The 14,389-nt window shown below is 40.8% G+C and overlaps 1 protein-coding gene and 1 non-coding gene across 13 annotated transcripts in view; one reads left to right on the forward strand and one right to left on the reverse strand.

Moving 5' to 3' along the window:
* LOC101019996 (transcription factor 12) overlaps window positions 1-14,389 on the forward strand; it is a 254,403-nt gene that overhangs the window by 232,420 nt on the left and 7,594 nt on the right. For 9 of the 12 annotated variants that reach the window (XM_021941719.2, XM_031662547.1, XM_031662546.1 and 6 more), the window contains one exon: window positions 5,843-6,075. In XM_021941719.2, the coding sequence (XP_021797411.1) occupies window positions 5,843-6,075 (233 nt within the window). The remainder of the gene's footprint in view (window positions 1-5,842; window positions 6,076-14,389) is intronic. The other 3 variants (XM_031662545.1, XM_031662548.1, XM_021941724.2) reach the window with 1 other exon arrangement.
* LOC116273476 lies at window positions 11,328-11,431 on the reverse strand. Its single transcript, XR_004181803.1, has one exon. It is a non-coding gene; the product is annotated as a small nucleolar RNA U13 (small nucleolar RNA).

Here is a 14,389-nt window from a genome sequence, read left to right on the forward strand (position 1 = left end):
CGTTCTTTGTGGTGAATTATGGTGCAATGAGGATAGTAGATAAAACTAAAAGAAGCAGAATGGTCCTTTCTGTCATTCACGTACTTAAAACGGGTCCTTTTGCTCTTTTGACATTCTCACTGTTTTCAACACCTAAACATTTATCTTGGGAAAAAGGAAATCTTATGATGTTAATGTTGTTACTTTAATATGCATTGTACTCAACTCTCAGGGGCATAAGGAAGGAAAAACTGTGTCAAGGAATTCAGAGACCACTCTATGGAGGCATCTTAACTCTTACGTAGTTTTTATTCAAATAGAATTTTAAGGGAAACAATTTACATCTTTCCTCCGTATTCATCATCTTATAGATCAGGAATCAGCAAACTTTCTTTATAAAGGCCCAAATAGTGACTATTTTGGGCTTTATTGGACATACAGTCTCTGTCACAGCTACTCACCTCTGCCATCATAGCACAAAAGTAGCCAAAGTCAAATGGGTATCGCTGTTCCAATAAAATTTTACTTACAAATACGGATGACCAGCTCATAGATCAGTTTGCTGACCCATATTATAGGTCATCAGAAATTAGGAGGCAGCATAATAGGTTAGTAATAGTCCATAATAATGAATAGGTTAATAACATGACCCTTGGACAAAATAAGGGTTTGAATTCTGGTTCCATTGCATACTTGCCAAGTGACTGTGGGCAAGTCTTTGAGCTCAGTTTCTTCTTCTCTAAAAACAGACTTTCTGTTACAGGATTCTTGTAGGAATAACCTGAAAATGATGCATGTAAAACCCTTTGCACACTGTATAGCACACAGTAAGCACTCAATAACGATACTATATCTACTGTTACAGTGGTAATGTTATGGTGGTAATTTTAAGTGTATAGTGTAGGCTTGCTTCCATGGAGCACTGACCTGACATCTCATCATTATACTGCCACCAATTAGCTATGTGATCCTAGGTCTTGAAGTGGTTCTCAGCCCTGCTGCACAGACCCTGGAACATTTTAGAAATACAGGTGCCTAGGCCCCAACCCAAACTCACTAAATTAGTGAGTCTAGCATCCCTGGTAGTGAGATCTGGAAAGCTGTGTTTTTTAAGTGCTCCTGGAGATTCTAGTGAGTGGCTATCTGTGGACACCATTGGGCTCATTGATCTTTAAAAGCCCTTTTGAAGTCAAAGAACCAGTGATTTTCTTTTGTCAAAAGAATGCATTTATATAATTCTTAGTGATTAGCAGGTAAGATATTACATACTTTTTAGAGACAGGGTCTCTGTCTGTCACCCAGGCTAGAGTGCAGTGGACAATAACCTCAAACTGCTGGACTCAGGCAGTTCCCCCATGCCCGCCTCAGCTTCCCAAACCACTTAGTTTACAAGCACGAGCCACCATGCCTGGCCTGTGTACTTATTCTTTTATTAGAATACTCAGGGTATTAAAGAAGAGGTAAAAATGTCTGATATTTTTGCACATTATTTCAAGGTTCTGAGAAGCCATGGTCAGTAATTTATATCTGAATCATAAATAGAACTTTCTATAAGCTGTTACAGAGCATCTCCCTCATATTTTTTTCTGATTATGTAGTCTATTTTCATTACAGAAATTTAGAAAATACAGAAAAGTATACACAGAAATCACAAGAAACCCCACTATTCAGAATTAACCACTGTTTACTTTTTTTTTTCCCCTGATAAGTTCTAATTTGATTTCACTGTGGTCTGAGAGACAGTTTGTTGTGATTTCTATTCTTTTACATTTGCTGAGGAGTGTTTTACTTCCAATTATGTGGTCAATTTTAGAATAAGTGCGATGTAGTGCTGAGAAGAATGTATATTCTGTTGATTTGTGGTGGAGAGTTCTGTAGATGACTGTTAAGTCCACTTGGTCCAGAGCTGAGTTCAAGTCCTGGATATCCTTGTTAATTTTCTGTGTCATTGATCTAATATTGACAGTGGGGTGTTAAAGTCTCACGTTATTATTGTGTGGGAGTGTAAGTCTCTTTGTAGGTCTGTAAGAACTTTATGAATCTGGGTGCTCCTGTATTGGGTGTGTATATATTTAGGATAGTTAGCTCTTCTTGTTGCATTGATCCCTTTACCATTATGTAATGGCTTTCTTTGTCTCTTTTTATCTTTGTTGGTTGAAAGTCTGTTTTATCAGAGACCAGGATTACAACCCCTGCTTGCTTTTTTTTTTTTTTTTTCGTTCTGTTTGCTTGGTAGATCTTCCTCCATCCCTTTATTTTGAGCCTGTGTGTGTCTTTGCACGTGACGTGGGTCTCCTGAGTACAGCACATTGATGGGTCTTGACTCTGTCCAATTTGTCAGTCTCTGTCTTTTAATTGGGGCATTTAGCCCATTTACATTTAAGGTTAATATTGCTATGTGTTAATTTGATCCTGTCATTATGATACTACTGGTTATTTTGCCCATTAATTGATGCAGTTTCTTCATAGCGTTAATGGTCTTTACAATTTGGCACGTTTTTGCAGTGGCTGGTACCGGTCGTTTCTTTCCATGTTTAGTGCTTCCTTCAGGAGCTCTTGTAAGGCAGGCCTGGTGGTGACAAAATCTCTCAGCATTTGCTTGTCTGTAAAGGATTTTATTTCTCCTTCACTTATGAAGCTTAGTTTGGCTGGATATGAAATTCTGGGTTGAAAATTCTTTTCTTTAAGAATGTTGAATATTGGTCCCCACTCTCTTCTGGCCTGTAGGGTTTCTGCTGAGAGATCCGCTGTTAGTCTGATGGGCTTCCCTTTGTGGGTAATCTGACCTTGCTCTCTGGCTGCCCTTAACATTTTTTCCTTCATTTCAACCTTGGTGACTCTGACAATTATGTGTCTTGGAGTTGCTCTTCTTGAGGAGTATCTTTGTGGTGGTCTCTGTATTTCCTGAATTTGAATGTTGGCCTGCCTTGCTAGGTTGGGGAAGTTCTCCTGGATAATATCCTGAAGAGTGTTGTCTAACTTGGTTCCATTCTCCCCATCACTTTCAGGTACATCAATCAAACATAGATTTGGTCTTTTAACGTAGTCCCATATTTCTTGGAGGCTTTGTTCATTTGTTTTCACTCTTTTTTCTCTAATCTTGTCTTCTCGCTTTATTTCATTAATTTGATCTTCAATCACTGATATCCTTTCATCTGCTTGATCGAATCAGCTATTGAAGCTTGTGTATGCTTCACGAAGTTCTCGTACTGTGGTTTTCAGCTCCATCAGGTCATTTAAGGTCCTCTCTACACTGGTTATTCTGTTTAGCCATTCGTCTAGCCTTTTTTCGAAGTTTTTTGCTTCCTTACAGTGGGTTAGAACATGCTGCTTTAGCCTGGAGAAGTTTGTTGTCACTGACCTTCTGAAGCCTGCTTCTTTCAGCTTGTCAGACTCATTCTCCATCCAGTTTTGCTCCCTTGTTGATGAAGAGTTGTGTCCCTTTGGAGGAGAAATAGCGTTCTGGCTTTTGGAATTTTCAACCTTTCTGCTCTGGCTGGGTAGATAAAACCCCACAAAGATAAGGTTTTATCTGCCTTTGGTTTTTGATGTTGATGACCTACAAATGGGGTTTTGGTGTGGATGTCCTTTTCGTTGATGTTGATGCTATTCCTTTCTGTTTGTTAGTTTTCCTTCTGACAGACCAGCCCCTTAGCTGCAGGTCTGTTGGGAGTTTGCTGGAGGTCCACTGCAGACCCTGTTTGCCTGGGTATCACCAGCAGAGGCTGCAGAACAGCAAATATTACTGCCTGATCCTTTCTCTGAAAGTTTCGTCCCACAGGGGCACCCGCCTATGTGAGGTGTCTTTCGGTCCCTCCTGGGAGGTGTCTCCCAGTCAGGCTACATGGGGGTCAGGGACTCACTTGAGGAGGCAATCTGTCCATTATCGGAGCTCGAATGCCATGCTGGGAGAACCACTGTTCTCTTCAGAGCTGTCAGGCAGGGCTGTTTAAGTCTGGAGAAGCTGTCTGCTGCTTTTTGTTCAGATACGCCCTGCCCCACAGGTGGAATCTAGAGAGGCAGTAGGCCTTGCTGGGCTGCAGTGAGCTCCACCCAGTTCGAGCTTCCCTGCCACTTTGTTTACACTGTGAGCATAGAACTGCCTACTCAAGCCTCAGCATGGCAGATGCCCTTTCTCCGGCCAAACTTAAGCATCCCAGGTCAATCTCAGACTGCTGTGCTAGCAACAAGCAAGGATCCGTGGGCCTGGGACCCACTGTGCCAGGCACGGGAGGGAATCTCCTGGTCTGCTCGTTGCAAAGACCATGGGAAAAGCGCAGTGTTTGGGCAGAAGTGTACTGCTGCTCCAGGTACAGTCACTCATGGCTTCCCTTGGCTAGGAAAGGGTAATCCCCCAACTCCTTGCGCTTCCTGGGTGAGGTGATGCCCCGCCCTGCTTCAGCTCACCCTCCATGGGCTGCACCCACTGTCCAGCCATTCCCAATGAGATGAACCAGGTACCTCAGTTGGAAATGCAGAAATCACCCATCTTCTGCATCAATCTTGCTGGGAGCTGTAGACCAGAGCTCTTCTTATTCGGCCATCTTGGAAGTGACCCACCTCAACAATGTATTTTTTTAAAGTGTTGTGTTTTTGTTTTGGATCAACTTTATTGAGGCTTAATACACATGTAATAATAAAATTCACTAATTTTAAATATATAGTCTGTATGTATGTTAAAATGTGTATATTTTGTCATTTTGACAAGTGTAAAAGTTATATAACAGCCACCATATTCATAATGTTGAATATTTTCACCACCTCAAAAAATGTCCTTATTCCCCTTGGTAGTGAGTCCCTTTCCTCAATCCCATGGTCCTTGGCAGCCATTGATCTGCTTTCTGTTACCATAGTTTTGTCTTTTCTAGAAGTTTACGTAAATGGAATTGTAGAGTATGTATGTGATCTTTCATGACTGGCTTTTTTTACTTAGCATAATCTGCAGCTTGATTTTAGAAACTACATAACGGTGCATTGTCTGAATGTACTATGATTTATTTAACCTATTTCCTATTATTAGATCCCAGTATGTTGCTAATGTAAATAATTCTGTGATCATCTCCTTTTACATAAATTTCTATGTGCATCTCTAATTATATCCTTAGGATGAATTTCCAAAGTTGGAATTGCTGATCAAGAGGTAATAAACATTAAGGCTCTGGATTCATTTTGCCAATTTGCCCTTCAAAAAATTGTGTCTTTTCTCCCGTGTTTTATAATCATCACCACTTATGATAATCTCTCTCTAGAACAAAAAAATAGCCATTTTCTGAGATACTTCTCTCAATCTGTATCTTAAGCTTTCCTTCTTTCTTCTTACCAGGTAACCGCCAGAGTATATTTAAGAGCATAAGCTAAGTAAATTATACATTCATGTACTAGGAGGGCTTTCAAACTGTAATGTGTGTATCAGTCATCTGGGGAACATGTTAAAATGCAGCTTCTAATTCAGTAAGATGGGAGTAGAACCTGAGAGATTCTACTCCAGTATTTTTAATAAGCTCCCAGTAATACTGATGCTGCTGATTTGTGGATCACATTTTGTGTAGCAAGCTGCTGGTATATTATGTAGTTGTTGATCTTATATTTATGAAGAGTTTCTGGAGAAATCTTTATGCTATAATGTGCAATGAAAAATGCACTTCAGAGTGTGTATGTGTTATATTTCAACTATATGACTGCATATGTGCATTGAAGAAAAATTGGAAAGGAATATACAGTCATGTTAACTGCACCTATTACAACTGTTTACAAAATTTATAGGTAGTTTTCATATCCATCTTTACACTTTATAGTTGTGCACCATCAGCATATCTTACTTTATAGGGAACCTAATAGACTTTGTCGTTACTTTATTTTCTAGCAGTACTAATGAAGATGAGGATTTGAATCCTGAACAGAAGATAGAAAGGGAGAAGGAGAGGCGGATGGCTAACAATGCCAGAGAACGCTTACGCGTGCGGGATATTAATGAAGCATTCAAAGAGCTTGGCCGAATGTGTCAGCTTCACTTGAAGAGTGAAAAACCCCAAACAAAACTCCTTATTCTTCATCAAGCTGTGGCAGTCATCCTTAGTCTAGAACAGCAAGTCAGAGGTAAGTAGGTTCAGCCGAGATGTATAACTGTTCCGCTTCAGATGGGCAGACATTTCTGTTTATAGTTGCTCTTCTGCTTGGGGAAGTTGTTTGTTATTTCTCCCAGTACTTCTGCTGCTGTATCATCAGGGTCGTTTTTCTTGTATTCTCACCTCTGTCTCACTGTATTACCCAGTATCTGTGGGCTCAGTGTTCTCGACCATTAGAGAGTAATTCTGTGCAACAAAGCAGAGAACAAACAGCCTCTACCTGCTGCTCAGCAGTAGTGCTTTGTGTCCCTTTGCTCTGGTTGCTTCTGATCTCTCAACCATCAAATTTACCTGCCTGGACCTGCCCTCCTCCCTGCTCTTTATGTGTTTCCTACTTCTCTGTATTCATTTTCTTGCCTGGTCTACTGTAGAGTATCTACCATGCCCTGCTGGTTAATAGGATGCCTTGTCATGGTCCCTTCTGCCTTTGCCAGATACCTTTACACCCATATAAATAAGGTCTCAGGGCTTCTTTGTTGACCCCAGACCAGGAACACCAAAAACTTTTTGGGCTAACATACATTGGCATGCCTGTGTGTCCTTAAGGGCAAAACAGCTCACCCACTGCTGACTCACTTTCATTTTTCAGGAAGTTTGTTGCAGCCTTGAAGAACCTTTGAAACTTCATTTGTTCAATGTGTATTTATTGCATACCTCCTGTGTTCCAACCAGCTATGTCCTAGACCCTGGGTTATCAAATAATAGAAACTTCTTGTCTTTAAGAGGTTTTACCATCAAGCTTGAGTTTCTCCATATACTTACATATTGTCTTAAAATATCCTAAGCCTTTTTGCAAGGAATTCATAGATGTGGCCCTAGGTTCCAGATCTGACCACTAGTCTCTCTGAGAGGAATTCTTTTGATTTTGTGTGAAGAAGGTTCAAAAAAGAATAGGGTGGGCAGATGCTTGAAAACTACAGCCATGGAGCCTCAGCATAGATTGCAGAACGGGTACTCTTTCTTAGGAAAACCAGAGTTAGAGAACTTAAACAAACTTGCAGAAATATATACAGTAGTAGTTAATTCATCCACTTCCCTCCAATATATTTAATGAATAAGAATGAGGGATAGATCATTTTGTGTATAATCAACCTAACGTTAAAAATGGGTACTTGCTCCTCTTCTCCCAAGGTCCTTGAAATATCTGTGGAGTATAAATGTTAATGAAACCTAATCTTCAAAGAGTTATAGACTCCCTTGGGATATCCATAAGGAGGCAGATTGTTACCCACTCACCTGTGGCAGAAGCAGTGGTTCCTTGAACTACTGATACCTCCTGTCACTTTACCAATGTTTTTCTTTTTTTTTCTTGAATTGTGTCTGACACCCTTTGTCTCTGAAGGCAGCAAGGCACCTATGTTCAGTAGTTGAAGTACACTCATCCTCCTCCTCTTCAGCCCAGGATATCTTCTACCCTGACCTCACCCAGCCATTTATTGTTAAAGCCACTGCCTCCATCTCAGCTGTGAAAATCTTACTGTCTGGTCAACAGGAGTACCAGAATTTATTCTAATACACAGCATCTTTTCCTCCTGTAGTGCATTAGAATCAGAATGCAGTCATTTGTGTTTTAAAAAACTTTTTTTTTTTAAACACAGAGATACCTACTTCAGATCTAAGCCATTAAAACGAGAAATACTTCTGTGTTTGAAAAACACAAACATAAATAAATAAAACATAAATTCTACCATGCCTAGATGGACCTTATTCATTTGTAACATTGGAATTTGCGGTGGTTCCATGCAGGCACCTAGAACAGAAAAGCTGAGTCTGAGGAAAGATCTATCATCTAGGCTTTCTTACTACTGACTTTCTGGTCTGTTATGGGTACTGACTATTTCATACAGTTCTGCAAAGCTCTGTCTAAGGAGTCTTTGATGAGAGTTTGAACAGATTTCAAATACACTGAACTGTAACTTCGTTAGGGATTGCTTTGATATTCAGAAAAGCCTACTTCTCCCCTGCCTTCAGGCTGGGCTTGAAGCCTTGTCTTAGGACTTTACATAAAAGCCCAGGGATCTTTGTAAGACATGTATGTATGTATGTAGGTAGGTATGTATGTATGTATGTATAGATGGTCTCATTGTTGTCCAGGCTGGTCTTGAAATCCTGGCCTTAAGCATCTATAGGCTTGAGCCACCATGCCTGGGCTCAGGCTCCTTGAAGGACACTATGGTGGCTGTCATATAGGGTTTAGAACCCTTCATACAGGCCACAGTACCTGTGCCTTGTCTTTGGCAACACCTTCAGAGTTTTGTATAGCCACTGTCTTTTCCTTGATTTACCTATAGTTTTGAGTTATTTTGGTGACTTGATCACTTTTGAGAGCCTCTTCATCCCTACAGGGACCCTCCTTCGCAGTCCCTGATCCAGCACTTTCTATAAAATCAGCTTTTGTTTACATGACCTATTTGGGCATCCTCTGCACTCGGGCTTCCCTTCTGGTTTGGGATGATGCTTCAAGACTGTATCTGATTGTGACCCAACCTGTCACAATCCCTGGATAAGTGGTTTTACCAGGAGGCAAGCTGACCCAGGTCTAGCAGTTCATCCCAGAGAAGAGTGAGAAGAGTGGCTTCTCTTCTAAGCCTCAGATTGTGCCAGAGCATTTTTTGTGCCTTGTTGCCCCACCTGTCAAACCCTAAGTCCCCACTGCCAATTTAAGCTTTTCCATTTTCCTGACTACGTTATTTGTACCTTTGCCATTTTTATTAAACAAATGACCTTCAAGTTTGTACTGTCGGCATTACTCAGGACTCAGTGGTTAAACATTTCCTCCTCTCAAGCTCTTTCACAGGTCAGCTCAGTCAGCTCACTGTTCTTTTGATAATTTAGTGATAAGAGAACTATTAGATTTTCAGTTTCCTGTTCTCCAAGTGAGTTTGAAGATAAATGGTCTAGGACAGTGGTTTTGAAATCTGGCTGGTCCCAGAAGCACCTTAAGCTTTTCTTTTCTCAAACAGTTCCAAACCTTGCCCCCAGGGGATTCTGGTGCAATGAGATGGTTAAATGTGGTAGACTTAGCATATGCAGTGATGATACTACAGTCTTTCCTACATCCCCACTAACATAAATAAAAATGGCATTTATTTTAACCCGCAATGACAAATGAGAGGGGAGACCATAGCAGATGAAATAGCAAAAGCTGCATGTAGGATAGAAAGTCGATGGAATAGTGGTACTTATTTGTTTCTAAGTACCAAAGAATACATGTCTCAAGAATGGTAAGATCTAATCTTATGCTAAACACATTGATTTCTTAAATGCTCTGAAGTTAAAATACATAATCATGAAATTTCAGGGCATTAGGGTAAAAACAATATTCTAAAGCTTCTGGAGATAAAATATAAATAGCTTACAGATAAAGAAACAAGAATCAAAATATCATCAGCATTCTGGACAGTAGTACTGGATTCCAGGAGATAATGGAGCAGTACCTTCAAATTTCTGAGGAAAATAATTTCAACCTAGAATTCTTTTTTTTGAGACAGAGTCTCGCCCTGTCACCCAGGCTAGAGTGCAGTGGTGTGACCTTGGCTCACTGCATCCTCTGCCCTCTGAGTTCAAGTGATTCTCCTGCCTCAGCCTCCTCCATAGCTGGGATTACAGGCACACACCACCATGCCCAGTTAATTTTTATATTTTTAGTAGAGACAGGGTTTCACATGTTGACCAGACTGGTCTGAAACTCCTGACCTCAGGTGATCCACCTACCTCACCCTCTCAAAGTGCTGAGATCACATACGTGAGCCACCACACCTGGCCAGTTTCAACCTAGAATTCTATACGTTGCCAGACAATCAAAGGTGAAAGTAGAATGAAACTATTCCACATAAGCTGGGTGTGTGCCTGTAGTCCCAGCTACTTGGGATGTTGAGTCAAGAGAACCACTTGAGCCCAGGAATTTGAGGCTGAAGCGACCTATGATCATGCTGCTACACTCCAGCCTGGGTGACAGTGCCAAGTCCACCCTGTCTCTAAATAAAAATTAAGTTGGCAGCCGGGCGCAGTGGCCCACACCTGTAATCCCAGCACTTTGGGAGGCTGAGGCGGGCAGATCACGAGGTCAAGAGTTTGAGACCGTCCTTGGCAACATGGTGAAACCCCGTCTCTACTAAAAATACAAAAATTAGCTGGGTGTGCTGGTGCACACAAGAAGTCCCAGCTACTAGGGAGGCTGAGGCAGGAGAATCGCTTGAACCCAGGAGGCAGAGGTTGCAATGAACCAAGATTGCACCACTGCACTCCAGCCTGGCGACAGAGTGAGACTTCGTCTCAAAAAAAAAAAAAATTGAGTTGGCTAGGCACAGTGGCTTATGTCTATAATCCCAGCACATGGGAGGCCAAGGCAGGAGGATCGCTTGAGCCTAGGAGATGGCTTGAGACCAGCCTGAGCAACATAATTAGTCCCCATCTCTTAAAAATTTTTAAAAATTAGCTGGGCATGGTGGCTCACATCTGTAGTACCAGCTGCTTGGGAGGCTGAGGTGGGAGGATCGCTTGAGCCCTAGAAGATTGAGGCTGCAGTGAGCTATGATTGTAGGACCACACTCCAGTCTGGGCAGCAGAGTGAGAACCTATCCCAAGGAAGAAAAAAAAAAAAAGATATTTCAGATATGCAAATCCTTTAAAAATTTACCTTCCTTGTACATTCTTTTAAAAAATAGAGACAGGGTCTCACTGTGTTGCCCAGGGTGGTCTCAAACTCCTGGCACAAACGGTCCTCCCACCTCAGCCTTCCAGGTAACTGGAACTGCAGGCATTAGCCACCACACCTGGCTCATGTATATTTTTTCAGAAAGCATCTGGAACATATGCTTTAGCCAAATAAGTGCATAATCAACAAAGACAAATGCTATAGAATCCAGGAAACAAAGGATTTAACATAGAAAAACAGCAAAAAGAAATCCCATGACAAGAGCTACTGGGCCTAGAGAGCAACTAATCCATTGAAAATTGAATATTATTAGCAGCAGAAGAAAGGTTTCCAAGGAAAGAAAATGGAATTAATTGATAATACGATGTGTTCAAGATTAGGAAAATATATTGATAGACATTTGTTAGATCTCTTGGAGCATTCAGTGGTGGGGTTGGGGAGATGGAATTTGCATTACTAACATGAAAAAACAAGTAACTAACTATAGGAAAAATAAACAGTTATATGAGCAAGGGAGCAATTACTGGAAAAAAAAGTTTTTCTTTCTCTTTTTTTTTCCAAGTTAAGGTCAGATGGGCAATGTGCTGAGGTCATAACAAATTTGGAGGGTGGCACATCTCACACACACTCGTGAACACCCAGTCATCATGCTCATGAACTACAAAAGGATCAAATCTTTCCTCCCTCCCTCCTTCCCTCTCTCTCCCTCCCTCCCTCTCTCTCCCTCTGTCCCTCCCCCTCTCTCTTTCTGTCCCTCCCCCTCCCTCCCTCCATCTCTCTCTCTCTCTTTTTCTTTCTTTCTTTTCTTTTCTTTTCTTTCTTTTTCTTCTTTCTTTCCTCCTTTTTTTTTTCTTTCTCTCCTTTCTTTTTGTCTTATGCTTTCTTTCTGCCTTTCTTTTTCATTCTTTCCTTGTGTCTTCCTTCCTTCCTTTTGTTTTTTCTTTCTCCTTTCCTTTCCTTTTTTTCTTTTCTTGTCTTGTATTTTCTTTTCTTTCCTTTCCTTTTCTTTCTTCCTCAGGGTTTTGCTCTCTTGCCCAGGCGGGAGTGCAGTGGCACAATCATGACTCACTGCAGTCTCAACCTCCCAGGCTCAAGTGATGCTCCTACCTCAACCCCCTAAGTAGCTGGGACTACAGGCGGGTACCAGCACGCCTGGCTAATTTTTAAATTTTTGTAGAGACAGGGTCTCACTATCTTGCCCAGGCTACTGTAAAATTCTTACTTCGGCAGCTATCTCCATATAGTCGTAATAACATAAATATTTTCCTAGTCATAATAATGTCAGAAGTGACTACTGAGTTAGCCAACAGTTTTGCTATAAACATGTTGCAAAGTTGATGTTATAAGAGAGTGAAGTCCTCAGCTACATAAGAAGTCAATAGATTGAATTCCCCTAATTGAAATTTTGGAAGACATATTTCTCATGCCCTGCAGGTAATGAGAAGTACCAGACATTTCTGGCTACTTAACACACGTTTGCCCTGGTCTTCTGTCTCACACCAAGAGGTATGAAAGAGTAGCCTTAGCTTTTTTTGAATCAAAGTTGTGTATTTACTTCACATTTCCTAGAGTCTGCCATAGTATTGTTCCTCCTGCCAGAAGTGTTCTTTGTCTGACTCTAGGAATCTGGAAAATCTTGCCTAATTTACTGAGTTTTTGGTGCTGGTCCTTCCCAGCATTTCTCATCATGTCTCTTAGATCCTGGTGTGATAGAGTCACTGTTAGCTAAGAGCAATTTTCCATTATAAAGAGAAATGTGAGCCTTTTTTCAGTTGGAAAATTTTCACATCTCACATTCTCCTCTTAAGTTTTACATACTAATTTATGCCCTCTTCTCAGTCTCTCGGGTCGTTATATGAGACTTAACCTCCACAGTCTCTCTTTTATTTTTTTTTGGAGACAGAGTTTTGCTCTTCTTGTCACCCAGGCTGGAGTGCAATGGCGCGATCTCAGCTCACTGCAGCCTCCGTCTTCCTAGTTCAAGTGATTCTCCTGCTTCAGCCTTCCGAGTAGCTGAGATTATAGGCACTTGCCACCATGCCCGGCTAATTTTTTGTGTTTTTAGTAGAGACCATGCAGGCTGGTCTCAAACTCCTGACCTCAGGTGATCCACCTGTTTTGGCCTCCCAAAGTGGTGGGATTACAGGCATGAGCCACCGCACCCGGCCCATAGTCTTTTATAAAAAACAAACTGATGAAGGACAAACTCTTATTTGTTAGAGGTGTACAACTACTTATTAAGAAAGTAGCTCTTAATATTTTTTACATAATGATGAACATGGTATTTTCTCCTACTAGTTATCCTGCTACATTAACTAAGAGTATATCTTTCTTTCTTCATTCATTCATTCTTCTTATAGTTGTTTAGGCTCTGTGTCTTTCCGTAAATACAAGGGCTTAGAAAATTAGAACTCTAAAATGAAATTTTATTAATATGCATCACTGGTAGTCAGGAGTCAGCTAAGTTTACCGTAATGAAGTTTTGTTTACTTTTTTAAAACTTCAATGCAAGCTATAAATGTTGATTGAAATATATACATTCAAATCCACTTTTACCTTACTTTAAAGGGAAAGCCAGCACAGTGGCACTTGCTGGTAGTCCCAGCTTTTTGACAGGCTGAGATGGGAGGATCCTTTCAGCCCAGGAGTTGAAGGCAAGCCTGGGCAACGTAGTGAGACCCCATCTCTGAAAAAATGGTCGGGGGTGGGGTGGAGACATGGAAAAAGGAGAGCTGTAATAATGATACATGATGGGCTATGCCCTTATTTCAAGAAAATCTGACATAAAATATTACAACTTCTAAAAAATACTATTTTCATTCCATACTAATTACAAATGATCCCTTTATATTATATTCATTAGGGCATTTTAATCCATTTATAAAAATATGTGGAGCAACTTTTAACCTGTATGTTATAATCAAATAATCAAATAAAAAACTATATCAGAAGCTATGGATATCTTGGGCTTAAAACTCATTTTTTTAAAAATCCAACAGGAATAGTAGTGTGTAAGTAGATTTTGATCCAGTGGGTCTTTGATTTGATGGATTTTCTTTCCCTTTATTTCTCACAATAGCACCCTATTTCTTTTTTTTGTTTGTTTTTGTTTTTGTTTTTTTTGAGACAGTGTCTCCCTCTGTTATCCAGGCTGGAGTGCAGTGGTGCAATCACTGCACCTTTGACAACTGTTGGGCTCAAGTGATCCTTGTACCTCTCAGCTTATTCTTTAACCTCTTTTGAAAATGCCCATGTCACAGATCCCATGCGGTCTTCTTTGTTATCATAAAAATAAGAAGCAGCAGAGGTTTTTACCACCCTTTTAATAACACCTCCAGCAATAGAAAGACCAACTCAGTCATCTCGTTTCACATATATATCAAAGTAGAAAAGTAACATGTGCACCAACTATCTATCCCTCTCCCTTGAACTGGCACATTTCCTATAGAAGAGGGGTCCCCAACCCCTGGGCCCTGGACCAGTACCAGTGGCCTGTTAGGAACCGGACTGGCTGCACAGCAGGAGGTGAGCAGAGAGCAATCCAGCGAAGCTTCATCTGTATTTACAGACACTCCCCATCATTTGCATCTCTACCTCCTGTCAGATCAGCAGCAGCATTAGATTCTCA

The sequence above is a fragment of the Papio anubis genome, unplaced genomic scaffold (genome assembly GCF_008728515.1).
Source record: "Papio anubis isolate 15944 unplaced genomic scaffold, Panubis1.0 scaffold74, whole genome shotgun sequence".
In the NCBI taxonomy this organism is placed as follows: Eukaryota; Metazoa; Chordata; class Mammalia; order Primates; family Cercopithecidae; genus Papio; species Papio anubis.